This window comes from Engystomops pustulosus, chromosome 2, assembly GCF_040894005.1.
Source record: "Engystomops pustulosus chromosome 2, aEngPut4.maternal, whole genome shotgun sequence".
NCBI classification, from domain to species: Eukaryota; Metazoa; Chordata; class Amphibia; order Anura; family Leptodactylidae; genus Engystomops; species Engystomops pustulosus.
Window position 1 is genome coordinate 118,815,104 of NC_092412.1, and position 26,588 is coordinate 118,841,691.

General features: G+C 41.6%; 1 protein-coding gene across 2 annotated transcripts; it reads left to right on the plus strand.

Moving 5' to 3' along the window:
* The first annotated feature begins 3,227 nt into the window (after nt 1-3,227).
* Nucleotides 3,228-25,124, plus strand: RCC1L (RCC1 like). 2 transcript variants are annotated; one of them, XM_072136173.1, is made up of 12 exons: nt 3,228-3,638; nt 4,484-4,777; nt 6,591-6,720; nt 8,459-8,587; nt 9,658-9,724; nt 13,618-13,669; nt 16,203-16,287; nt 18,256-18,437; nt 18,812-18,899; nt 23,227-23,400; nt 23,668-23,753; nt 24,856-25,124. In XM_072136173.1, the coding sequence occupies exons 1-12, from the start codon at nt 3,612-3,614 to the stop codon at nt 24,931-24,933; spliced, it is 1,392 nt and encodes a 463-aa protein (XP_071992274.1). In that variant the 5' UTR covers nt 3,228-3,611; the 3' UTR covers nt 24,934-25,124. The 2 variants fall into 2 exon arrangements, with proteins under 2 accessions (XP_071992274.1, XP_071992275.1); XM_072136174.1 differs by lacking the exon at nt 4,484-4,777 and having other exon boundaries at nt 3,231-3,638.
* Nucleotides 25,125-26,588: the final 1,464 nt, after the last annotated feature.

Below are 26,588 nucleotides of genomic sequence, written 5' to 3' on the forward strand. Positions count from 1 at the left end.
GCATCACAACAAACTGGAACCAAATGTAACAAGCCACTTGTCTCCCTTTTTTGAAATTTGGCAAGAGTGGTGAGAAACCTGCATTTATGCAAAACTGTTTGCCAAAAAAGGCAATTATAGATGTCCCCTATTATGTAGAAAAAAGGCTCACGATCTCCGGTGACACCGGCACATGGACGCGACTCTGCCGGCTAGAGAAGAAAGAAGAGAGAAGAAAGAAGAGATAAGAGGAGCCATCAAGAGCCTTGCTCCGAAGATCGGGAGCCGCCCAACGATCTGGACACCGGAGGGTTTGTATTAAGTTTTTTATTTTTTATGCGCTTGGCAGGGGGCTGGCTGTATACTACATGGGGGCTGGCTGTATACTATATGGGCTCTGGCTGTATACTATATGGGGGCTGGCTGTATGCTATATGGGGAAGGCTGTATACTATATGGGCGCTGGCTGTATACTACATGGGGGCTGGCTGTATACTACATGGGGGATGGCTGTATACTATATGGGACTGACTGTATACTACATGGGGACTGTCTGTATACTATATAGGGGTTGGCTGTATACTACATGGGGGATGGCTGTATACTATATGGGACTGGCTGTATACTACATGGGGACTGTCTGTATACTATATGGGGGCTGGCTGTATACTATATTGGGGTTGGCTGTATACTATATGGGGGTTGGCTGTATACTAAATGGGGGCTGGCTGTATACTATATGGGGGCTGGCTGTATACTATATGGGGGCTGGCTGTATACTACATGGGGCTTGCTTTATACTACTTGGGGCTGGCTGAATACTACATGGGGCTGGCTGTATACTACAGGGATTGGCTGTATACTACAGGGGTCTGGCTGGCTGTATACTACATGGGGGCTGGCTAGCTGTATACAACACCCTCGACTTACACTCGAGTCAATAGGTTCTCAGTTTTTGGTGGTAATATTAGGGTCTCGGCTTATACTCAGGTCGGCTTATACTCGAGTATATACGGTAATAGATCAAATAGGGTGAACTGAGTGACTCTCACAGAAAGTACAGAAAGTTACCTTCTTGTAGTGCATTTCCTATTGGACTACAGAGTTTAGCAACTGGACAGTTAAAACAACCGATAAAAACACTCAAATGCCCCTTTTGAGTATTATTTCCTGCTATATGGCATCAGTATCAGAGGCAGATTACAACTGTCATTGGCCTTGGGCTGTATTAATATTATAGTCTGGAATTCACTTCACTTCCTATATAGGGTACTAGAATCAGGCTTCTTTGGGAACGGAGGATGTGTCTCTACTTTCTGCTTTCAATTTGTGTCATCAGAACCTTTGGATGAATTTCAAAGGTCCTGAAATGGTTCTTATGCACTTGTGTTTTGAAAGAAGAAACAGATGTAGGAGGATTTCATGGGTAAAGGTCATTCTAAGTAAAAAATTTGGTGGATGGTTTCAGTGGTCATGTGCCCCCTGGAAGACTTGGGCCCCAGGCTACTGCCCAAACCACCTATATTATAATCCGCTACTGATCAGTATTCGTAATCTGAAAACAGTCTACTATACTAAAGGGGTGTAAATCTTACCATTGAACATTCTCTCCATGTTCATTTCTCATGGTTTTGTATTAAAAATACTGATACTAAATATGTGCCAAAATACTGATGTGTCAGAATACTGCTGTGTCCAGATGGCAGCATTTGCAAATAAGTGAGTGTGATCCAACAAATTCAAGTTCATCAATTCTAGGTTCTGGTTCATAAATCCGGCAGACAGGGGTGTAACTTGAGCTAGTGCAAAGGGTGTGGTCACATGCGGGTCCAAGAAGCTTGTGGGGCCCATAAAGTGTCAGTTTCCCATGTGAGAAGACTAGTACTATAAACAAAACATTATAGTCGCAGGCCTGACAGATAATCTGCACTGGGGCCACCAGCTACAAATAAGACCATTTCCAGCAGATACAAATTGCAAGTTTAATAGAACAAAGCCATTAGTGTGCAACTGTCCTCAATCACAAAATTATTTGGTCAGTGTTTACCATCAGTAATAGTCAGCCCAAACCAGGAGACTACAAAGAGATAAGGTATAATGGAAATATTTTCTGTTTGGGTTTTCAGGTCATTACTGCTTTTGGCTCACAATCACTGATTCAAATCAAAGAATGAGGCCTTTGAAATAAGTCCCAGTGCTGTAACATGAAGCTGATGGGCCCCAGCGCAAAGTCTGTGCCAGAACCCCTGACTTCTCATATGGGAAGTGACACCTAAGGCCCCCTAAGCCCCTTGGGCCCAGATGTGACTGCACCCTTGTCACCCCCTTAAGTTACAACTCTGGCCAATACCCACACAATGTGAGCAGTGTAATCCTATACAAGACTGCTAAATGAATATATCTCTAAGGATCACCTGCAGACTTCAACCTTTGTAGTGCAATAACTGGTTTAAAGGATATCTACCATCACACATGATAAACCAGGGGAACTCACTCAACAATCCAGGCACTGTGACTGTGATCGTCTTATATGTGTTATCCATGGCCTCCTTCCTTCAAAAAAATCAACTTGTAAAAGTATGCAAATGAGCCTGAAGAGCTATGGGTGTGTTACTAAAGGCTTCTGTGCTCTGGTTTCACAGTCTGTTGTTACCCTGCAGCAGCAGGTCTCAGTCTTACCCTTCCTCGTCTCAGGGTGATGTCACACATGGCGTTTTTGGTCCGTTTTTGGTAGTTTATCGATTAAGATAATTGGGAAGAACAGACTAAAAATGGACCAAAAACGCCATGGCGATGTGTTTGAACTGGGTTTTGAAACATATTTCAAATGCAACAGGGAAGGTTTTGGCCGCACTGAAACGGCAATGAGCACTGGTACATACAAACCACAAACTGGCATATTAATAGATATGCCATAGAGCCAAGCACCTCCCCATTGAGTTCCAAAATGAAATTGAAAAGCAACATGTGAATGCGGCTTAGACCAGGGACACACCGTCTACCGGTAATCCGCAGTGATTTACAGCAACAGCATAGTGGAGGTGGTGGGTACAAATGTCACCCACCTGCTGCGAAAAAAACTTTTTTCTGCAGAAAGAGGTTGTGTTTACACATTGTAATTGTGAACAATTGCTGAGAAACTATGAAAAACAAAAGTGCAGTAATTGCATCTGTATTTGGACAATGTTAAAATGAAGTGCCTTGTAATTGCCCATAGTAACTAGAATTCACGTCACCTTCTACAGCCTGAATGTTACCCGTTTTCATACATATTTTCCAAGATTTTTACATTTTTAGCTGAAATGGTCACAGGGAACTAAAGTGGAAAGGCAGTTGTTTTCTCTTAATAGTTAAATAAATTGCAGTTTCCATTGTAGACGCAAATGATAAGGAAAGTCCCCCCGTCTATGGAGTGGTACAGTCCGCGAGTAACAGCAGTCACTGCTACATTCTCTCACTCCACATACACCGGTTCTTCGCATTACACTGGCCCCGCCTCCTGGCGAGCCTCCTGCATGTCGGGAATTGTAGTTTCTGGAGGTCACCAATATGTCTGCGCACATGACGGTGTAGCATGGAGTGACAGGATAGAGTGCAGCCAGGGCGATCGCGGGCTGTAGAAAGTACAGCATATGTCCTGCAGGCTGCGAGACCAAGTGGTGAGTGGTGCTGCCCCTGTCTGACACTTATACAATAGTCCTGTACAGTGATTAGTCTTCAGGTTATGGTAATTGTGTTATTAGGACCTGGATTCTGGATCAGTTGTGTTATATGTAACGAGTTATTGAGGGTTAAATCCAGTCATTCTCCTGAGCCTCCTGCACATTGATTTCAGACTGATGTCCTATGTGCAATGCCATAGCCACAACCTATGACTAACTGCTACAGGACGACACGTCTAATGATGGTTTCCATTGTTTGTGGTCCTCAATAATATTTATGGAGCTGATGAGATGCCAGGGTGCCACTGTGTCTAAATACTACCAGATGAGCAGGTTCCCCCAGGCTGGCAGGCGCCCCGTGACGAGGGGCGCCCCCAGGTGGGCAGGTGCCCGGTGGTGAGGGGTGCCCCCAGATGGGCAGGTGCCCGGTGGTGAGGGGTGCCATCAGATGGGCAGGTGCCCGGTGGTGAGGGGTGCCCCCAGATGGGCAGGTGCCCGGTGGTGAGGGGTGCACCCAGATGGGCAGGTGCCCGGTGGTGAGGGGTGTCCCCAGATGGGCAGGTGTTCCGTGGTGAGGGGCGCCCCCAGGTGCGCAGGTTCCCCGTGGTGAGGGGTGCCCCCAGAAGGGCAGGTGCCCGTGGATGGAAGATGATTTTGTGAATGAGAATACATGCCTGGGTCTACCCTCACTAAGGGCTAAAAGCGCCCCGACCCTCTTATGGAAGGCTTATGTAGGTTCTGTTCACACTAACAACATGGCATGGTGGTGTAATATTACTGAGCAGGTATTAATAAAATAGCTTTGTCTTTGTAGATTTTGTAATACCCTGTGTGTTTTTCAGCTCTGTGGTACAATGCAGCGGGCTTCATACTTAGTTTTGAGCTTCAACATTTGGAACACAAAGTTTATGCCTGTGCGACACCTGGCAACGGCTGTGGGTAAAACCAAACAAGGAGATGACCTTCCGACCTTCCAGTATGTGGGGCGCAAGCCTAGAAGAAAGGACCGAGTTTTTGTTTGGGGGTATTCATACACAGGAGCGTTGGGGATCCCAAGCTTTGTAGTACCTGACACGGGGAGGAAAAAGCCAAAACAATATCAGCTAACGCCTTATAGGCTCGATATGGATGAGAAGGTATATATAATGTGTTACATCAAAACAAATCCTGTATTGTATAACTCACTATGTATCTTATCAGTTTAGATTTGTTCTTGACACTATATTGATGCCATCTGCCAAAATATGTATAAATGAGATATAGAAAAAGTTATGTTTTAATTTAGCTGGATGTAGGGGCACTTTGTGGCATATTCATTGGAACATGCCAGGACTTTTTGTTATTAGTATCTGACCCCACATTCGTTTGGGTCTTAGGAATTACCCCAAATGTGCTACTGAGATTCAGAGGAGCAGCAATCTAACATGTGGGATATAGGCTGGTCGCCCATAAGTAAGTTCAGTCTGAGAAACTTGCTCTGTGCCGTGGCAGGATTTACTGGAGTGACCCACATATGATTGGGCTGAAGTCATCCTGACAGTTCTGTTCAGTCAGTCAAGCTGTGGTTCAGGAAATCCATACAATGCATGGAGCAAGTTTTGTGGACCAAACTTGGTTTGGGACAACCGATCTTAAGCCCAATTGTAAGAATCTTCTACATTTACAGCCTCAGAGGTTTTATCTGTGCAGTTTTTGTTCATTTGCAGTTCAGTGCAATGTTTGTTTTGTGATTTCACTACAGAAATCAACCCAACTATGATACACTATGATTGTTTAAAGGACATCTACCATCAGATTACCTGATGGTAAATGGCTATAACATACCTCACTGTCCCGTTCCCGTGTGTCCCAAGCTTAGTTTCTTGTATGTTTGCATGACCATATTTCTGCTGAAAATTGGTTTCTAAGATATGCAAATTAGCCTGTGGTGCTCTGCAGAGCACCATCAGACTCCACTGTAATATAACGAGAGCTGCGTTCTGAGAGCCGGTGATGTCATTGGCTCTCTTTTGAATCTCTCTGGCTCTCAGAATGTGGCTGGCATGGCCCCGCTGCGTGTATAAGTTAGAGTTGGAATCTGATGGCGCTCTATAGGGCACCGCTGGCTAATTTACATATCTTACAAGATTATCGGCCTTGCAAAGATATAAGAAATGAAGCTTGTGACACACAGGGACAGGGCAGGGAGGTTCATAATGTTCATCTGATGGTAGATGTCCTTTGACAGTATTGATTACCTCACCAGACCCTTATCCAAAAAATCTGTGTTAGCATACCCTAGGTCAATGATGGTGAACCTTTTAGAGGTTGAGTGCCCAAAATAAGACCCAAAACACACTAGCTTTTCCCAAAGTGCCAACACAGCAATTTAGGCAGTAACAAACTTATTGCTACCAGAATCTTTGAGCTCCAATCCGACCCTGTCAACACCTTCTCACTCTTTGTGCAGGACCAAGCAGCACAGGATGGGTCACTTTAAAATAGCAGGGCACTACTTGGACTGCCTGAGAGTGCAGGAAGGTGCCATGTTTGGCAAACTCTGTGCCTGGAAGCCTTCCAGCGTGTCGAGAGAAAGGTCTATGAGTGCCATCTCTGGCACCAGTGCCATAGGTTCGCCACCACTGCCCTAGGTACTACACGTTTTACGGCAAAATACTAGTAGAATGTTCAGATGCTAAATAAAAGTGTAGATGTACCCTGTACCATGATACTCTAAGCACATTGTCAACACACATCATCTCATAGTACAGAGGAATCGTGAAAGGTCTGCTTATAGAGTCCCTGCCCACACTGGCCAACCCCTTTAAATAAGATTATAGTTAAGAACTTAATCAAGTTTTAGGGGGTAAAGTAACTTTTTTGAAGAATGTGTCATAATGTTAAAAGTTGTCTAAGCTTTAGATGTTATGTTACATTAAACTTTGTATTTCCCATTGTATCATTTATCAGATCTCCTCTGCAGCCTGTGGCTATGGCTTCACACTGTTATCATCCAAGACTAGTGATGTGACAAAGGTGTGGGGAATGGGACTAAATAAGGATTCACAAATAGGATTCCATAGAAGCCGAAGGGATCGAAGTAAGCATTTTCCATTTTTGACTATTCTCATACAGTCCAGGAACAAGGCTGAGGGCTTCTCACAGACATGATAAAAAAAAAAATCTGATCAATAATACTATTATATAGATGGCACTGTACACCCATATAGAACAAAATATTATTATTTTTTTTTTTAAATAATTTCGTTTATTGATGACAAACAGTAGGTCAAGGTACAGGAAAGCAAGTAATTACAAAACATCTTTCGTGACTTTACATACAATGAAGGTCAAGTTCTTTGAGTGTTACAACATAATTATTTAATTTATTTTAGTAATATGCAAATTAAGCGCAGAGGCTACTGGGGCGTGTACTGGCCTGACCAGGCACTGGGAACTAAGGCTACTCCACGCCCCTTTAGCCTCTGCAGTTAATTTACATATTACTAAAATAAAGTTTTTTAACAACTTAGGTTAGGTTCCAGCATTATTAAATTACAGATTAGGGCAGAGGCAGGCAGGAGAAATCTACCATCAGATCTACTTCTGATGGTAGACTCCTCATAGTAGGTTTCCTATAAATTACATAAACCTAGTACTCACCACCTGGGGGTGCACATAGAGTTGACGTCTGGACATACATCCCGCTGCCCAGAACTGTGGTATAGACCCCAATATCTGGGACTAGAAGGAATGGGTAAGCCAAAGTCCTGTCTTCATAAGAGAGCAGAGCACTTTTACTAGCTGTAGCTCCCGGCGTTGCCTGAGATAGTAAATAACTGCTCTTAGCTACAACAAAATAGAATAGGTTAAAAATTTTATATGTATCTATATACTGTGTTAGACTGTCACTGACCTTCCCTTTTTTATAAACTTTTTTGACTTCCAGTGACTGTCTCTGTTGCCGGCACTCTCAGGCCAGCCACTGTCTCTGTCGCTGACTGTCACTTTGTCTATGGGGAGATTTATCAGAAGTGTCTGAGAGCAGAACTGCTCTAGATGCACATGTCAACCAATCAGAGTTCAAGTTTAATTTTTGCACAGCTATTTATAAAATTACAGCTGGTCTCTCAATGCTTTCAATGGGCAACTGAAACAGTTTTACCTCAGACATTTCGATAAATCTCCATCTATGTCTGTATCTCCAGCCATCTTACCTCACACATAAGCGTCTTATACTCATTGCCTGTAGTAACCAGTCACAGCTTAGAGCTCATATTATAGACCTGTGGCAGAATAGCAACCGATCACGGCTAAGATTCCAAAAAAAACAAAATACAAAATTTGGTGATTGTAAACACGACAGTACAGATTGCTTTAGCAGACACACATACACATACACACTCACATTCAGATTTATAGAATATTTACAGTAGATCATGCTTACACAATGCAGATTCTAGAAGAAAGATAAGTTCAATGCAGGAAATGATATAAGGCATTGTTCAGATAACTATGCATATGTCACAAAATTATAATGGTAGTTCACAGTTTACCCTAAGATTTTGTCTAGTCTGTAAGTAGTCTGACCACCATCTTTACCATCATTGCATGTTTTTTTTTTTTTTTTTAAAGTAAAGTTTTGGGGAAAACTAACAATCGCAACAATAAAATCCTACCTCCTTTTACAAACTCAAAGTATCATGTGCTGGAAAAAATCTTCTTGCTCACTTTATAAAACAGTAACATTAGTTTGCAGTTAAATTACACTTTTGTAATGTATATATGCATTTGTCTAATAAACCTCTCTGTGATTTATCACTTGTCCTCTTTTAAAGCTAAAGGTTATGAATATATCCTGGAGCCATCACCTGTCCCTTTACCATTGGACAAACCACAGAGTACACGAGTTTTGCAGGTGTCTTGTGGCAGAGCGCATTCTCTTATTTTAACGGATAATGAAGGAGGTAATTAATGTGAGCGAAGTAACAATATTATGGTAGTACGGTTTTTCTGTATGGTATATGTAACAGAGATGGATGTAAAGGAGGACCCCATAGAACAGCCAGTGTTCTTCATAAAGGATAAAGATGTAAACTTACAGAGTTTTGATGGTCAAATTGTTTTTTTTTTTTTTTTGGACTGTGAAGATGCTATGCGTACCGTATATACTCGAGTATAAGCCGAGGTTTTCAGCACAAAAAAAATGTGCTGAAAACCCCTGGCTTGGCTTATACTTGAGTCTATGAAAAAAAGATTCTGTACTTGCCTTTCCAACACTCCCCTTAAGTCCTTTTCTATTATCAGCTCCCCGCGCAGTCCCGTCGCACACACCATGACGTCAACAACTTGCCGACATCCTAGTGTGTGCGCCGCCATCTGGACAGTTCGTGGAGCTGAAGACGGAGCCAGAGCTGAAGACAGAAGAGCGCCTGCGGGGGGCGTTGGTAAGATGAGTACAGAGCTTTTTGTTTTTAGCCTGGGAAGGGGGCTACTGGCTGTATACTGGGTGGCCATGTGCGCGCTGGCTGTATACTGGGTGGCCATGTGCGCGCTGGCTGTATACTGGGTGGCCATGTGCGCGCTGGCTGTATACTGGGTGGCCATGTGCGCGCTGGCTGTATACTGGGTGGCCATGTGCGCGCTGGCTGTATACTGGGTGGCCATGTGCGCGCTGGCTGTATACTGGGTGGCCATGTGCGCGCTGGCTGTATACTGGGTGGCCATGTGCGCGCTGGCTGTATACTGGGTGGCCATGTGCGCGCTGGCTGTATACTGGGGAGGCTGTGACCAATGCATTTCCCACCCTAGGCTTATACGCTAGTATATACGGTAACTTTCTATGAAATAGTTTACAGTATTTTTCTCATTAGTCTGAGGATCATATGGTATTCAGTGATACTTGCCTCCATAAATAACCTTCAATTTAATTTAAATATTCAATTTGATACTGCAGAAATTAGACACTAGTTTAGTTTACTTTACAGAACATTTCTAAATCTAATTTTATAACTCGGCATACTGTCTGTTGTTTCAGTTTTCAGTATTGGGAATAATTCATATGGACAGTGTGCAAGAAAAATTGTGGAAGGGGAAATTTACAGGTAAGAAACATCAATGATATATTTAAAGAAATGTATACAGCCAATAACATCATCACCTTTGTTGCTCTGTTATGATTTACTTAATATCAGTGAACAGTCAGGTCTTATAGTTGATGTCCAATATTAAAGGGGTTGTTCCAACGAAGACAAGATTCTTAAATGTACTCAGGATAACAAAATAACACATTCTCTAATTCAATGTTATTAACAAAAATGCAGCATTTCACAGTTATAATTCCTGTCTCTATCAGTCCTGGTGTACACAATTTTCGTTGCCCTTGGACCCGACCCTGGATCTTTTGACTTAAGGGTTGGCAGACATTTTTTTTCTTCCATATGACGCCTCCCTGAGCTGCTCTCTGCCTCTGGCCCACACTTACTGACTTCCTGCCAGTGTGTGAGGAGAGTAAAGCTACAAGCTATGGCCAGATAAGATTTTTATCCAGGGGAAAGGTAGGGAGATTTATAGCAGAGCTGACAGTATGTAATAGCTGTGGTGGCAGAGAGGAGAATGTCATGTTTAGTATGGTTCTCATCTCTCTAAGTGTCAGATATTAGTAAAATGTTCAGAGCAAGTAAGAGGTTAAAAATTTATTAAGAATTTTCTTTCATGGGCGAACCCCTTTAATGTGTTGCACATAAGGCCTGTGCAGAGTACATCTAGATAGTTCTCCGCTGCAGCAGATTTCTCTTTTTCTGCCTGATGCTGGATGATGGATCTGTATAGTAAGTATAAGAGTTTTACTTTGCATCATCTATTAGATGGTCTAGTTTAATGCACTAAATTCATTACATTTTTGGCGTGCTGACTTTTTTTTCTGTGAAGCCAACCAGTTTTCTCAAGGACAAACCCCTTTTTTGTACAAATTGGAAAAGTGTTAAAAAATGGGCTAAACTCCTTAATAAAGGAAGTGAATGGCATTTCTGACAGTTCTTTGGTTACTCCAGAATTTGGGAGCAGACAGCTTGATGAATCTTCTAGTGTCTCCCATATGGGATCATAGGATGTAGAATTGTGCAAAGGGCCTCCCTGTACTTGTGGGAGCTAAGCGTAACCTGGGTAATAGCACACAGGAGTGGTGGTGTAGTAGAAATAAAAGAAGTAGTCAATTCTGGATAGGATGGGTGTCATCCCAGCATTCTGCGTAGACGCAGACAAGTGAGAGAAACAATGCTGCCCCCTGTCGACCACCAAGGGAGCCCACACGATTGTTTATACGTGGACTATGGAGCGTTGGAAGAAGGGGCATGGTGTAATGAATGATGTGGAAGGGTGTGTGTTTGTATTGCGTACCTATGGGATAGATGGCATCACAATGCACTATGGGAAGAAAGCAAACTAAGGGAGAAGATAAGCAAAATGTAAAATTGTACAAAATGCTGTGCAAGAAAACCTTAGCTGAGGGCATTTGTATGGAGATTACCTGGATATATACCAACCTAAACATTGTTACAGGGTGAGACTGGTTAACATAAGCAAGATACAAGCCGTATAAAACTTAACGTTTACTAATATAATAATAGAATTCACTTACTAAACCTGTACAAAAACATTATGTGCAGTCAAAACAAAGTTTAAAATGCAGCGATCTTACCAGGATGGATGTCGGGCTTCACGATATGTATCCTTGTCGGAGACCTTACAGGGGGATACCTGAATAGAATCACCCTAACACTGTGGGTTCCCTGCAGCCCCATTTACACCCGCCCTGACAAGGACAGTACCCATGTCGTCCCTAGACGTTGCCCTGTTGGTATATAACGTACGTGCTCCCCGTCCATCTCTTCCCTATGCGTTTCATCACCTGTTCAGGTGAATCATCAGGGGACTAGTTAGGACTATAAACAGCAAAAAGTGGGGGGGGGGAGACCTATGGGAACTTAGCTCACTATCCAGGTATATCACTCAGGGAACGAGAGTCTATCCACCTATGGGGAAACAACCAATCTTGCTTTTGTGAATCTGAAGATGAGCCGGACACCATTACTGTATAGTTTGCTACTGTAAATATTTGGCTGGTTTGGTTTGACAGGCTGAAGCTGGGTCCACACTTTTAGCATTTGCGCCAGGAAAGCTCCCGATGTTTCAGCCGAAGTGTCCATAGACTCCTATGGTTGTGTATACTTTTGTCCTTAATCTCTTCAGTGTAAGTCGGCATACAGCTTGAAACGCAGGGTGGAATAATGTTGAAGATTGCGCTTTTTTTTTTCATACTGGTCGCTGTAGGCGAACTGTCCTTTAATGATGGTCATAATAGCATATGGGACATAGATGCATCTGTATGACATCTGTCTCCAGTCTGTAGACAGATGTCATGCATATTGCCATATGGACATAGATGATATGGCATCACAATTTGTAGCCGTGTTATGACCCCCCATAGAGGTCTACGGTGCACAAGCACATAGTGTGTCACAACACCATGACCTTGTCTGTTGCCCCTATTTGTCCTCCGTATGTGTCTACCTTTACCTCTGTTTCTCCCCCGTATGACCAATGTATTTACAGTTCGTGTAAAATACGTAAGGCTTGCAAATGATGTAATTGTCTAGTTCCAGTATCTTGATTTTGTGTTACCTAGCAACCAATCTGCAAATACAGTTGAGATATGGATGAGTCCTGTGTAGCATAAATATTTTTCGTGTCAGATAATAGTGGCCATAAAAGGCATTGACACTTGGGGTCAACACACAATTTTATCATAAAAGAATGAAAGCTATAAAGGATATTTTATAATCTACCTAAAGAGAATGTGAGATTAGTGGTGAAACTTTTGGTTTGCTTTAAAGGAAACCTACCATTTGATTTGATGCATTATGAAGCAAATATACCTTGAGAATGCTGTAGCTACACTGATGCAGGATCATATCTTGTTTAATCCCTGAGCTGAGTGGTTTTGCTGATTAAAACAGATAACATTATGATAATGAAGCTGACTCGCTTCTATGGCTCCTTCAGCTCTTGTCCTAGCACATGAGTTATTCTCTGCAGGAGCGGATGATGTAATCCCTGGAGGCAGAATAATCAATTGCTGCACCATGCGCCAGCTGCTGTGTATGAGTGATGCAGATCAGGTTGATTAGTCATGTCTTGACTAACCTCCATTTGTAATTACTAGCTCCCTTGTGTAATGTGTTTATGTAGGCAGCCAGCTTTCCCAAGGTCCTGAATGTTATAATTGTTTTTTCATCAAAACCACTCAGCTCAGGGATTAACCAAGATTTGATCCTGCATCAGTGTAGCTACAGCATTCTCAATGTATGTTTGCTTCATGATGCATCAAATCAAATGGTAGGTTTCCTTTAAGTACCTATTTTCAATATTTGAGTGTAGAGGTGTTAAAAAATACATGTGATGTAGCTCATCAATTCATCATCTTCCATGCAATCTTGTCCACACTTCCTAGATAGGGAGCGGCTGGGCTGCAGGAGGGTCATGTGAGGATGGTCCCTGCACCAAAGATAAATACTGTACTGTATTTCAGTTCTTTAAAAACTCAGTAATTGTGACTGCAGGATCATTTTAGAAGTTCCTCATTTTCAGAATAATATTTTTAAATTTGTGGTTGTGTTTTATGTTTAACCTTATCACTTGTGACAGGCTGGGTTTTCAATTTTAAGGAAATGTATAATCTGAACATTTTAAACAAATCCTAAAAATCCTGCAGTTTTTACATTTTCCTACAGTATGTGGTTATCAAGTGGTTATATTCTAATATACTGCACTCTTCATAACAAAATATGCTCGGTTTTGAATTTTTATCTTTTTTTGTGGGACCTCTTTATAGTATGTATATTACGTTTTAATACTGAGATGTTGACTTTGTTTCTTTTTTTAATCAAAATAAATGCATCAGAAAGTTCAACTATTAATGTCTTTATTTTCTTGCTAGTGAAAGCCAACTAATTCACAGGGTCAATCGCTTTGAAAGCAGAGTTGTTCAGGTAAAGTATATTGCAATACCTACATTTATGTCACATAACATTATCATAATGTTAAAAGTTGATTTTGAAAGGAAGGAAGCCATGGATAACTACCGTAATACAAAACTAAGAAAAGACGATTGCCATATTTTTCGGACTGTGAGACGCTTCTTACTATAGGACACACCCCAGATTTAGGCTTCCAAAAAAAGGAAAAATATATTTTACACCAATTAAAATATCCCTGTTGGTCACACTAAAGCACAGCACACACAGACATACATTTACACACACAGCTCTGCATCGTCCATCCACGTACACACTCAGCTCTGCATCGTCCATCCACGTACACACTCAGCTCTGCATCGTCCATCCACGTACACACTCAGCTCTGCATCGTCCATCCACGTACACACTCAGCTCTGCATCGTCCATCCACGTACACACTCAGCTCTGCATCGTCCATCCACGTACACACTCAGCTCTGCATCGTCCATCCACGTACACACTCAGCTCTGCATCGTCCATCCACGTACACACTCAGCTCTGCATCGTCCATCCACGTACACACTTATACTTTCCCCATTCCTCTTCTTCTTACCCTGTCCCAGGGCAGCATGGCAGTATGGGACCTGTGGTGATGTAACAAGCATATGATCAGTCACATGATTCTGACATCTCCGCAGGTCCTGGACCTGTAGGACATCAGGGAGAGGGGAGAGCAGTATGGAGGCTCCTCTCCGGGAGATCAGGTGCAGCTCTATATCAGGGCATCACCCGATCTCCGTTACAGCGGTCAGGACAGCCTGGCAGTGCTGGATCCTCCTGATCCTCCAGGCACTTTTTAGCAAGATTTTGTCTTGCTAAAAAGTGTGTCTTATAGTCCAGAAAATACGGTAACTAAATCACAGTGGCTGGATCTATTAGTAAGTGTCCCTGGTGGATTTTCATGGTAGAATTCTCTTAAGGTGTGATCATATAGCTGACACATTTTCATCCCTTAAATAAATCTTATAGGAACACATTGTTAAAAAAAATGTGCATATTTCTTTTTACTATTTTGTCCAATTTTATGAAAAGTTCTGTGACTTTTGTACAAGATGTATAAATCTGTACATACACATTTTACAGAAATGATTTGCTTACTTGTACACAATCTTTTAATCTGTAGCTGTTTTCAGTTATTTTAAACAATTAAACATTGAAAGCACAAATCAAATTAGAATCTTATAATTGCAGATTTGAATTCCCAGGGAAAAATTACATTGATTCCTGCTACAATCATTTTCATTGACTGATGGAGCTGTAATCACCGCAAATCAACATGGGTGAAAAATTTTCACAATTGGGGATATCTCGAGAAATACACAGTGGCTTGAAAAAAAGTGATTTCTTAAAAATCTAATGGTACTAAAGTTGAGAGGTGTGTTTTTTGGGCTTTTTTTTTTCTCCATTCAGCATATACTATCTGTATGAATTACTCACCTTTTTCTCGATCTCTGCTTGCTTTGCTTCTATATAAAGCTACTCAGTTTATTTCCAGTGGATAGAATCTGTCCATGTGATGTGATACACACGCAGGAGCCTTTATTATCACACAGCTCCTATTACTCTCCGTGATGATAACGGCCCATGCACCTGCGTGTCTATCACATCACCATGGACAGATTCTACCCACTGGATGTAAATACAGAAACTTATCTATAGAAATACAGCAAGCAGAGATCTAGAAAACCATGAGGAATTGATACAAAAAGTATATTTAAAAATTGTATAACTTTTCATTACACAAATATCAATTATTTACTGAAAGTGGCCAACCCCTTTAAGTTTGCTCTTCTTTAAAGATGGGGATTGTTCAAGTTACCTACAAAGTTTTCAAATATCGAATGCTCTCCATTAAGTCCAGGACTTTAGAAAAATATTGCATGCATCTATTTTCAGATTTTTAGATCTGATGTGTATTTATCGAAATACCCCCATTTTGAACACATTTCAATTTTTGGCGATTAAAGTGCCATCTGTCACCAAAATTGAAAAAGACCTAGGTCAAATGTAATTTTTCCTGGGGTATCCGAACCTACAATTTAAAAAATGGTGTCTTCATTTAAAATTTTAAAGTTGCACAAACCCAGATTTAAAGAGTATTACAAGAAACCCACCATCAGAAGTCTACCTATTAAAGTAGATCTAATGGTAGGTGGCTAGTAACGTGCTAAACCTATCTATTTTTTACCTAATCCTAAAATACTTCCTAAGCTAAAATACACTTTATTTATTTAGCTAATATGCAAATTATCTGCAGAGGCTACTGGGGCGTGGATTAGCCTTTGCTTTCACTGCCCGTAAAGACCAATCCACTCCCCAGAAGCCTCTGCCGATTGTTAGCATATTAGGTAAAGTGTATTGTATTTTAGGATTGGGTAAAATTGGGTTGATTTCTAGTGGTAAGTTTCCTTTAAGGAAAAAATACCCCATTTCTAAAAAGACTGTAAGATTTCCAATTTGTTTTGCTTTTCATGGCATTTTAACAACTTTGTCTTTGTGTTTGCAGGTTGAATGTGGGCAAGATCATTCTCTGTTTAGGACAGAGCAAGGAGAAGTTTATTCCTGTGGCTGGGGAGCTGATGGACAAACAGGTCATTTACATTGGCTTTAGACCTTTGTTTAGATTCATTTTGTGTCTAATAAACTGTCATACAAGATAAACTGAGATATTAAGGGGCAACTCCAGAGTCTTCCACTGTCCTATCTCATTACAAATGTCCTTAGGAGATCATCCTGATGAAGTTTACATACACTATATAAAAAGACACACATGCATGTTTTAAGGCATTTTTATGACTTTCTTCAAAGTCAAAAGTTTACATTCACTAAGATTACTATGCCTTTAAAGCATAACTGTAAAGCTATAGTGATTTACCAAATATGTGCTTCCCCCTTTGAAAACAAACAGAATGATGCCTATGTTGTGCTGCCTGTCCTTTTCTTTCCAAAGTTATGGCATTTTCTGTTCTGGCAAAGTGTTTGACAAAAATCTTTCTCGCCAGCGGTGAAGTGGGCGGAGACTAATGTCTGTCAGTCTATGCCCTCAGGCTTAGGCCAGTTAACTTGCCAACAGATCCCATGATGCCTTATGTTCTCTCTCAAAGTAATGTAGCATTAAATTAATTTAGTTTCACTAGTAAATCCAATGAACACTGCACAGTGCACATACAGGATTTATATGGTGACAGCCTGGCAGCTTCCATCACATGGAGGAGCAGGGAACATGCAAAAATGGTAGAAATGTTAAGTACACCAGTTACATGCAGTCTATAGCCTGTGCTGTGTGACCACTAAGGGTTAATAGCTTATCTGCACAGAACTGATGCTGTGGATGACAAGGTGGAGGAAGGGAGCAGCGTAATGAGGAGAGAGACAAAGTTCTGTAGAATCACAGACTGAGATGGAGGAACTGATGGGGAACTGGGATATCTTGTACCTCACTATTCTGTGCAGGAGACATCTGCATTCACACATCCAGCTTTGCTTCATGCACTGTCACATGATCGCCTCTTCTGTGAGCAGGGAGCAGCAGCTCCTCCGCTCCCATGAAACCGACTCAGAAACAAAGTACTGCTTCACAGGGATTATCAGCACATTGAGAGAAAGCAGCCATTGCAGCAATTAGGTTATCTGTGGGGGATAGCAAAGAAACTACAGGATATAGGTAACAAAGATAATAGGCAAAGATGTTTTACATCCCAATAGCTATTGATTTGTGGAAAAAAAACCTTTACAGTTACTCTTTTAACAATTTGGGACAGCCCATATGATGATGTCATAGCTTTGGAAGCTTTTGAAAGGTTTATTGGTGTTAATTGGAGACAGACCGGTGGGTGTATTTGAAGGCAAGGCTGAAACGCGTAGTTTCCTTGTGTAACAACACGAGAAAGTCAAGATATCTGGAAGAGAATTGTGGACTGCTTCATCCTTGTGTGCAATTTCCAAATACCCAAAGGTGCCTTGTTCATCTGTACAAACAATTATATTCAAGTTCAAGCAAGATGGGAATGTCCAGCTGCTCATGAAGGAGATGGGTCCTGAGGCCCAGACATGAATGTGTTTGGTCATAAATGTGCATATCAACCCAAGAACAAAAGGAAATGTGAATATGCTGTGGTCTGACAAAACTAAAATTGAATTGTTTGGCAATAATGACCATTGTTGTGTTTGGAGAGGAAATGGAGAACAATAGAAAGATGATGGAGAAATTTGGATTGAAGCTTCCCTCCTGGATCCCCTGAAGAAGAAGAATCAGGGGATCCAGGACAGGAGCTCCAATGACAAACCATCTTTATCCACACCTTATCGCTCCTCCTGTAGACCAGGCAGCCAAGGGTGTCGCTTTTAAATAGGGCTGAGCATGCAGACCTATCTGGCAAACTGGGGTGAAGGCCTGGGTGCCCACAGAAAGGGCTCCGAGTGCCACCTGTGGCACCCGTGCCATAGGTTCGCCACCACTGACATAGGTAATAAATGAGATCTGATATAGCCTAACCCTGCAATAAAATATTGTCTATCTGCACCTATTATAAACCTATTTATTTCTCCTATGTTTACAGGTCTGGGACATTACAACGTCAGTAGTAAACCAATGAAACTTTCTGGTGATTTAGCCGGTGTGAATGTGGTGCAGGTAGCTACTTATGGAGACAGTTGTCTGGCGGTGTCGAGTGAAGGAAACGTTTATGGCTGGGGAAATTCTGAATACTTGCAGTTTGCATCTATAACAGATCTCGCACAAGTAAGATAATCACTTGCAAACGTATAATGAAGGGTTACCATAAACTTGTTTATTTTCCTGATAAGGCGGCTTGTTGAGTTATGTTGTCTTTGTAGTCATAACCATAATTTAATAGATAGGATTCTCACCTCTCTGTTGAAAGCTTAGTTTAGCAGACAGAAAAAAAAAATTGCATTTAGGCCTGATTGTCAGGTAAAATGGACACCCAATGGGCCCCAATTAAGTCAAGTGGTCTTTTGTCTGGAATAAAATGAGAGCCTCAATCCTAGCCTAATCTACAGTTCTCTTCTATGTTCTGTTCTGTAATGCGATATGACTTTATATACTCTCTTACAGTTTGTACAGTTATTTTTACTTATTTGTTTTTTCCTAAGGTCAATGTCCCTCGGCTCTTACCATTCCAGAATGTTGGGAAGGTGAAGCAGGTGGTATGTGGAGGGACTAGCTGTGCCCTTTTAAATGGTTAGTTTAAGCTTTGTTCCTGGATTATATTTTGGTTTAAGAAGTTACAAACTACAAAGTTCAAACGGCAATAAATGCCACCCCAGAAACCAAATACTACACTCAGAACAGGGCAGATGAATGCTGCCCCCCCCACTTCCCCCACATCCCCAAGGGCATAAAACTATCACTTGCTGAAGAACCTGCCCCCTCCCCCAGGGCATAAAACTGTCCCTTGCTGGAGAACCTGAGGCCATATATACACTCACTGGCCACTTTATTAGGTACACCTGTCTAACTGCTCGTTAACACTTAATTTCTAATCAGCCAATCACATGGTGGCAACTCAGTGCATTTAGGCATGTAGACATGGTCAAGACAATCTCCTGCAGTTCAAACCGAGCATCAGTATGTGGAAGAAAGGTGATTTGAGTGCCTTTGAATGTGGCATGGTTGTTGGTGCCAGAAGGGCTGGTCTGACTATTTCAGAAACTGCTGATCTACTGGGATTTTCACGCACAACCATCTCTAGGGTTTACAGAGAATGGTCCGAAAAAGAAAAAACATCCAGTGAGCGGCAGTTCTGTGGGCGGAAATGCCTTGTTGATGCCAGAGGTCAGAGGAGAATGGGCAGACTGGTTCGAGCTGATAGAAAGGCAACAGTGACTCAAATCGCCACCCGTTACAACCAAGGTAGGCAGAAGAGCATCTCTGAGCGCACAGTACGTCGAACTTTGAGGCAGATGGGCTACAGCAGCAGAAGACCACACCGGGTGCCACTCCTTTCAGCTAAGAACAGGAAAATGAGGCTACAATTTGCACAAGCTCATCGAATTTGGACAGTAGAAGATTGGAAAAACGTTGCCTGTTCTGATGAGTCTCGATTTCTGCTGCGACATTCGGATGGTAGGGTCAGAATTTGGCGTCAACAACATGAAAGCATGGATCCATCCTGCCTTGTATCAACGGTTCAGGCTGGTGGTGGTGGTGTCATGGTGTGGGGAATATTTTCTTGGCACTCTTTGGGCCCCTTGGTACCAATTGAGCATCGTTGCAACGCCACAGCCTACCTGAGTATTGTTGCTGACCATGTCCATCCCTTTATGACCACAATGTACCCAACATCTGATGGCTACTTTCAGCAGGATAATTTGCCATGTCATAAAGCTGGAATCATCTCAGACTGGTTTCTTGAACATGACAATGAGTTCACTGTACTCAAATGGCCTCCACAGTCACCAGATCTCAATCAATAGAGCTCAATAGAGCATCTTTGGGATGTGGTGGAACGGGAGATTCGCATCATGGATGTGCAGCCGACAAATCTGCGGCAACTGTGTGATGCCATCATGTCAATATGGACCAAAATCTCTGAGGAATGCTTCCAGCACCTTGTTGAATCTATGCCACGAAGAATATAGGCAGTTCTGAAGGCAAAAGGGGGTCCAACCTGTTACTAGCATGGTGTACCTAATAAAGTGGCCGGTGAGTGTATATGTATGTACCCTGTTTCCCCTAAAATAGGATATCCCCCGAAAATAAGACCTAGTACAATTTTGTTCAGGCTTAGAAATATAAGGCCTCCCCTGAAAATAAGACCTAGCGGCAATCATTGCAGCAGCTTCCCCCATGCCATACATTAATATTAGGAAATCTTTTAGATGCTGCAGAAGGTTGTGACATGGGGAAGAATTCATGGCATTAAATCACTAGATGTTGTGCTGCAAATGTCATACCAGCAGCCACCAGGATAAGGAAGGGTCATTTATGGAAAGTGCTTTTACCAAACATGAGAGATAGGGGCCAATGATTCCAATAGAAATGGATCATAAGATATACAACATGAAATTCAGAGTTTGGAGAGTCATAAGGATGTTGGAGAAGTAGATTTTTTTTGTTCAATAATAAATGTAAATTCTTGTTCATGAAAAAATAAGACATCCCCTGAAAATAAGACCTAGTGCCTCTTTAGGAGCAAAAATTAATATAAGATACTGTCTTATTTTTTTCGGGGAAACTGGGTATATACATTTTGCTGGTGGGAGGTTTATGTGTTATACCTTCTTCACATGTAGACATTCACCTCTGCAATGTAAATATACAGGCGGTCCCCTACTTAAGAACACTCGACTTACATACGACCCCTAGTTACAAACAGACCTCTGGATATTGGTAATTTATTGTGCTTTAGTCCTAGGCTACAATAAACAGCTGTAACCGTTATCACAGGTGTCTGTAATGAAGCTTTAGTGTTAAGCCTGGTTCTTATGAACCCCCCAACATTTTTAAAATCCAATTGTCACAGAGACCAAAAAAGTTCTGGCTGGAGCTACAATAATAAAATATACAGTTCCGACTTACATACAAATTCAACTTAAGAACTAACCTACAGACCCTATCTTGTATGTAACCCGGGGACTGCCTGTATATAATATATACCGTATATACTAGAGTATAAGCCGAGACCCCTAATTTTACCACCAAAAACTGGGAAAACCTATTGACTCGAGTATAAGCCGAGGGTGGGAAATGCATTGGTCACAGCCTCCGAGTATATAGCCAGCCAGCCCCCAGTAGTATATAGCCTGCCCAGCCTGCCCCCAGTAGTATACGGCCTGCCCCCAGTAGTATACAGCCTGCCCCCTTAAGTATACAGCCTGCCCAGCACTAACAAAAAAAAAATATAAACTTATATACTCACCCTCCGGTGGCCCCGATGTCCGCGCTGCTCCCCCGATGTCCGCGCGGGTCCTCTTCTGTCTTCTATCTTCCTCTGTCTTCTGCAGGGCGCCGCCATGTTCTTCCCGCCCAGCGGGCGCATAGTATGGCGCGGCCTCTGCTGACGTCATACTATGCGACGGCCGGAGAAGAACATGGCGGCGCCCTGCAGAAGACAGAGGAAGATAGAAGACAGAAGAGGACCCGCGCGGACTTCGGGGGAGCAGCGCTGTGTATCGGGGCCACGGGAGGGTGAGTATATAAGTTTTTTTTTTTTTAAAGTGCTGGGCTGCCTATTGACTCGTGTATACATGAGTATATACGGTATATATATTATACTTAAAGAAATATAGAAGTATATATTATACTTAAAGAAAGTCCAGAGCAGCACAAAAATAATGCAAGGCGGGCGCAAGCCTACTTGGACCGGGCAGCAGGTCCTCAGCAATATGTAAGCAGAGAAAAGGCTGCACTCCCAAGATTTCAGTAAAACGTGACGGTCGTCTTTATTTCAAATCCCAATACAGCAACGTTTCGCATCGGTGTGAGCCTTTTTCAAAATATATCTATCACACAAACATATATAAATATAGATAGATATAGATATATAGATATATCTCAATATCACAAAGAAACACACACTTCAGAAGCGGACAAGATGTGTACATTTATACACTATTATGTATTAGGTAGGGTACGGCTAATACCTGCTACACTCAGCAGTATAGTGTGTGTGTGTATATGTGTGTGTGTATATATATTTATATTACATTTAGTGATATTGCCATGCATTCATATTTTCGACAGGATGCAGGGATCCAATGATGAGATCTTTCTTCTGCTTTGTTTTACAGTAGATGTCTATACAGCAGCAACCTTGAGTGGCTTTAGGAGTAGATTATGGGGCACATTTACTTACCTGGTCCCTGCGCGATCCCCGAGGTGCGTTGTCTGCCGGAATGCCCATCTGCCGCGATTCATGCATGTGTCGCTTCCCCGATCAGCTCCACCCGAGTTCACAATCTTCCTCCCGGTGTATGTAAGTGCATTGGATGCGACAAAAATGGATTTGTTAAATCCTGCGCGTTGTCCGAATCCATCGGATCGCCCGACGGCCTGCCCCCAATTTGTGTCGCATGAAAGCTGATGCGTTTGCAACACAATCCGATCGCGTGCGACGCAGTCCCCTGCATGATCCCCGAAAACGACAGAAAACCTGACGGAAATGCAGCCGTGGGACCTTAGTAAATAATGATTATCTGTATATGTGTAGAGTGCTCAGAATTATGGGAAGTGAAGGAAACTGCTCTGGCCTGAGTGCCCTTACCTGATGTAACATGCCTGCCTACTTCACCAAAAGCTCAAGAGTATTTTACAGATAGGACTGATAGATATATCTGGCTGGATCTCTGGGTAGGAGGAAGCAAGTCTCAGGTATTGTTGGAAAAGGCTCTATTCAGCAATGCTAAAACTATTTTTGCCCAGGTAACTTCAGAGTTCTGTTTTAATAAATAAATATGTAACATCTAAATTCAATATAATGAACACCTCCACATGGAAAATTGCCATATAAGCACATTTTATTCCATAACCTATATATTAGCAATATTTTCTTTTGTTTACACTATAGAAGATGGAAATGTCTTTGTTTGGGGCTACGGTATCCTTGGAAAAGGACCAAATTTTATGGAGTCTTCTACCCCTGAAATAATTCCTCCAACGTTGTTTGGACTAAGTGACTTTAACCCAAATGTCAAGGTATCCTTGATCTCCTCAGGCCTTGGGCACTTTGCTGCAATAACAAGTAAGTTTATTTACTTTTTTTTTTATTTTTTTTAGTTTACATCTAAAAACATGATTCAATTGTAAAATGTGTTTGCTAACGTATTATTTGGGAAGTGGGTTATCATCAGGGTTCTACCTCAGAAGACATTTATCCACAGGAAGAATCCTGTGGATAAATGTCTCCAAGCCCTCAAGTCTCCTGTTTTAGAGGAGTTTGAATGTAGCAGTGGTCAAATATGTAGAGCTCATGACATTGAGAGTTTTTTTGGGTTTTTTTCCCATGCAGATCTTGGTGAGCTCTTTGCTTGGGGTAAGAATCTGAGAGGCTGCTTGGGAACTGGAAAGTGTGATGATCAGTATTTTCCATGGCGGGTAAGAGATCTTTCAGTGCATCAACAATCCCTAAATCTCTGTTAGGTTTGTTATATCAAATTTATTTTGGGGCTCTAAAATTTCAATGGAACAGGCATATGTATTCTGGAATCTTTATACAGGCAGTCCCCGGGTTACATACAAGATAGGGTCTGTAGGTTTGTTCATAAGTTGAATATGTATGCAAGTCAGAACTGTATATTTTGTAATTGTAATCCCAGCCAGAACTTTTTTGGTCTCTGTGACAATTGCATTTTAAAAATGTTGGGTTCTCATAAGAATCAGGATTAACAATAAAGCTTCATTACAGACACCTAAATTACCAATATCCAGAAGTCCATTTGTAACTAGGGGTCGTATGTAAGTCGAGTGTTCTTAAGTAGGGGACTGCCTGTACATTAAACCCTTCACGACCGATGGTCATTGGTGCCGGAACATTGAGGTAAATTTTTGTTCTTGTGCATGTAATGAAAAGTGAAAGTGTTACCTGCAGCTCCTTTTACATTCTACCTTCATTTGACCGGCTGTAGGGGGAAACACTTCAAACGCCTAGATCTCCTGAACCAACCCGAGTGATGTTGGTCCCCCCACCTTGTTCAAATCAAACAAAACTGGTGTCAAAACTTTGTGCAGCAAAAATTTCGGTTTGTGCCGCTTTTGTTTTGAAGATATTAATAAAGGTTTCGACAAGTCATCAAAGGTCAACCAGCCTACCCACATTACCCAAATCAAACAACACTGAGCAGCACACGTGTAGCACAATTGAATGGCACCAGTTTTGTTTGTGCTGCTTTTGTTTTGAAGATGATAACAAAATTGTAAAGGACAAAGGTCAGCCAGCCCGATTTTACACACACACACACACACAAACTCAAACAAAACTTGTGTCAAATGTTTGTGCTGGTTTGTTTTGTGTAGCAGTCATAAAGAGGTTAGCTGACAATTTGGTAACTTGGTTTCTTCTATGTCCATGTATTTGGTGATTTTCATAACATAAAACCGTTTTTTTATATTATGAATATGATCCAGTTACATGAAATTACATTCTGTGATATTTATCTTTTATTTACCTTTTTATTGTTTTTTTTTTCCTTCTATGCAGATTACTGTACCTGGAGAAGTAGTAGATGTTGCATGTGGTGTCGACCACATGGTAGCACTTGTAAAATCACTTACCTAATGAAGAAGGAAGAAGGCTTGGTTTATGGTTACATATGTTATGTGCTGTTCATCTGCTTGAACATGCTAAATACCCTTGTATCACTTGTATCATAGTGTAAAAACAGATGGATCACGCTTTGCCAAGAGTATTCTGTGAGCTGCAATATAATGTATATCTTAAGCATTTTATAATAAACAACTCAGATCTTAGAATAATCTAAGCAAAACTTGTTTTATTGCTGATTTGTCAACTTTCTTCGGAGATACTATAAAAAAAACTAATTGGGACGTAACCTAATTAGCTACTACAGTTACTATACATTTACTTTACATTTTGGAGTCATACCAAAGTTTTTATTATTTAAATTTTTGTCGCAAAAATGTAAAAAGTAATTTTTTTAAATATATCCTTGGCCTCCTTCCTTCTAAAATGAACTTTTTAAAATTATGCTCATGAGCCTGAAAGGCTACTGGGGTGGTTCCCAGAGCCCCTCTATTATGTACCTTCATAGTCTATTATCCTATATCACTTTCCCCCATGCTCTCACAGCACTTCCCCCTCCTTGCACACAGTGACAGCTTCTGAATCTCCAGCACAGAGGGGCTTCGGTAACAACTGCAGTAGGCTTTCAGGCTCATTAGCATAATCGAAAGGAATCAGGCTAGTTGATTTAAGAAGGAATCAGGCTAGGGATAACCATAGTCACTTTGCCTAGATCTATGAGTAAATGCCCCTGGTTTATAATGCTTGATTTTGATGGCGGATTTCCTTCAATCTCTGGTGGGATTGTACTAGCTCTTGCAGTTTGCCTTCGGCTCTTGTCACATGATGTGCTATTCATGGCCCGTTACGCACAACACATTAGTCAGTCAGATGAACTCCGATATATATCGGATGCCGAGCGTGAAATTACTGGACGCAGAGCTGATGCTGGCTGAGCTCAAGATCAGTGCTGGACCAGCATCGGAATTCACTGGGTGTCTGCTTTAACTAACAGTGACCGTGGAATGTAACTTTGCTGAAAGGGGTCTCTCCCCCATGATTGTCCAGCCCCTCATCTCCTCAAACCATGTTTGAGGCGTGAGGATCAATGTTATGGCAGCCCTGAGGTCTGATCAGAACCCCAGGGCTGCCCGCAGGCAGTGCCTGTAAGCATCTTGAGGGCACAGTGTTGGCCTAAGTATGGTATCGTATCGTATTGACCCATAGAATAAAGATTACATGATTATTAGTCTATACGTTGAACACCAAAAAAAAAAAAAGGAAAAAATCCAGTACAGAATTAATGCTGTTCTACTTTGGGGTACGGAGCTGTGTGATATGTCATTTTTTGCGAAATGAGCCAACGTTTTGAGGACTGTGCGACCTTTTGATAAATTTTTTATTACATTTTTTATGTCATGTAAAAAGGTGTAAAAGTCCCGTTTCGGACATTTGGGTGCCATTTGCCATTCCGGAGGTCACCGCTGTCAATAACCGTTTTTATATTTTGATAGATCAGGCATTTTGGGATGCAGCGATACCTAATGTGTCTGTGATTTTTACTATTTATTATATTTTATATCAGTTCTAGGGAAAGGGGGGTGATTTCTTTTTTTCTTCACTATTTCTTAGACCATCTAGGGTACATTAACCCTAAATGGTCCGATCGTTCCTACCATATACTGCAATAC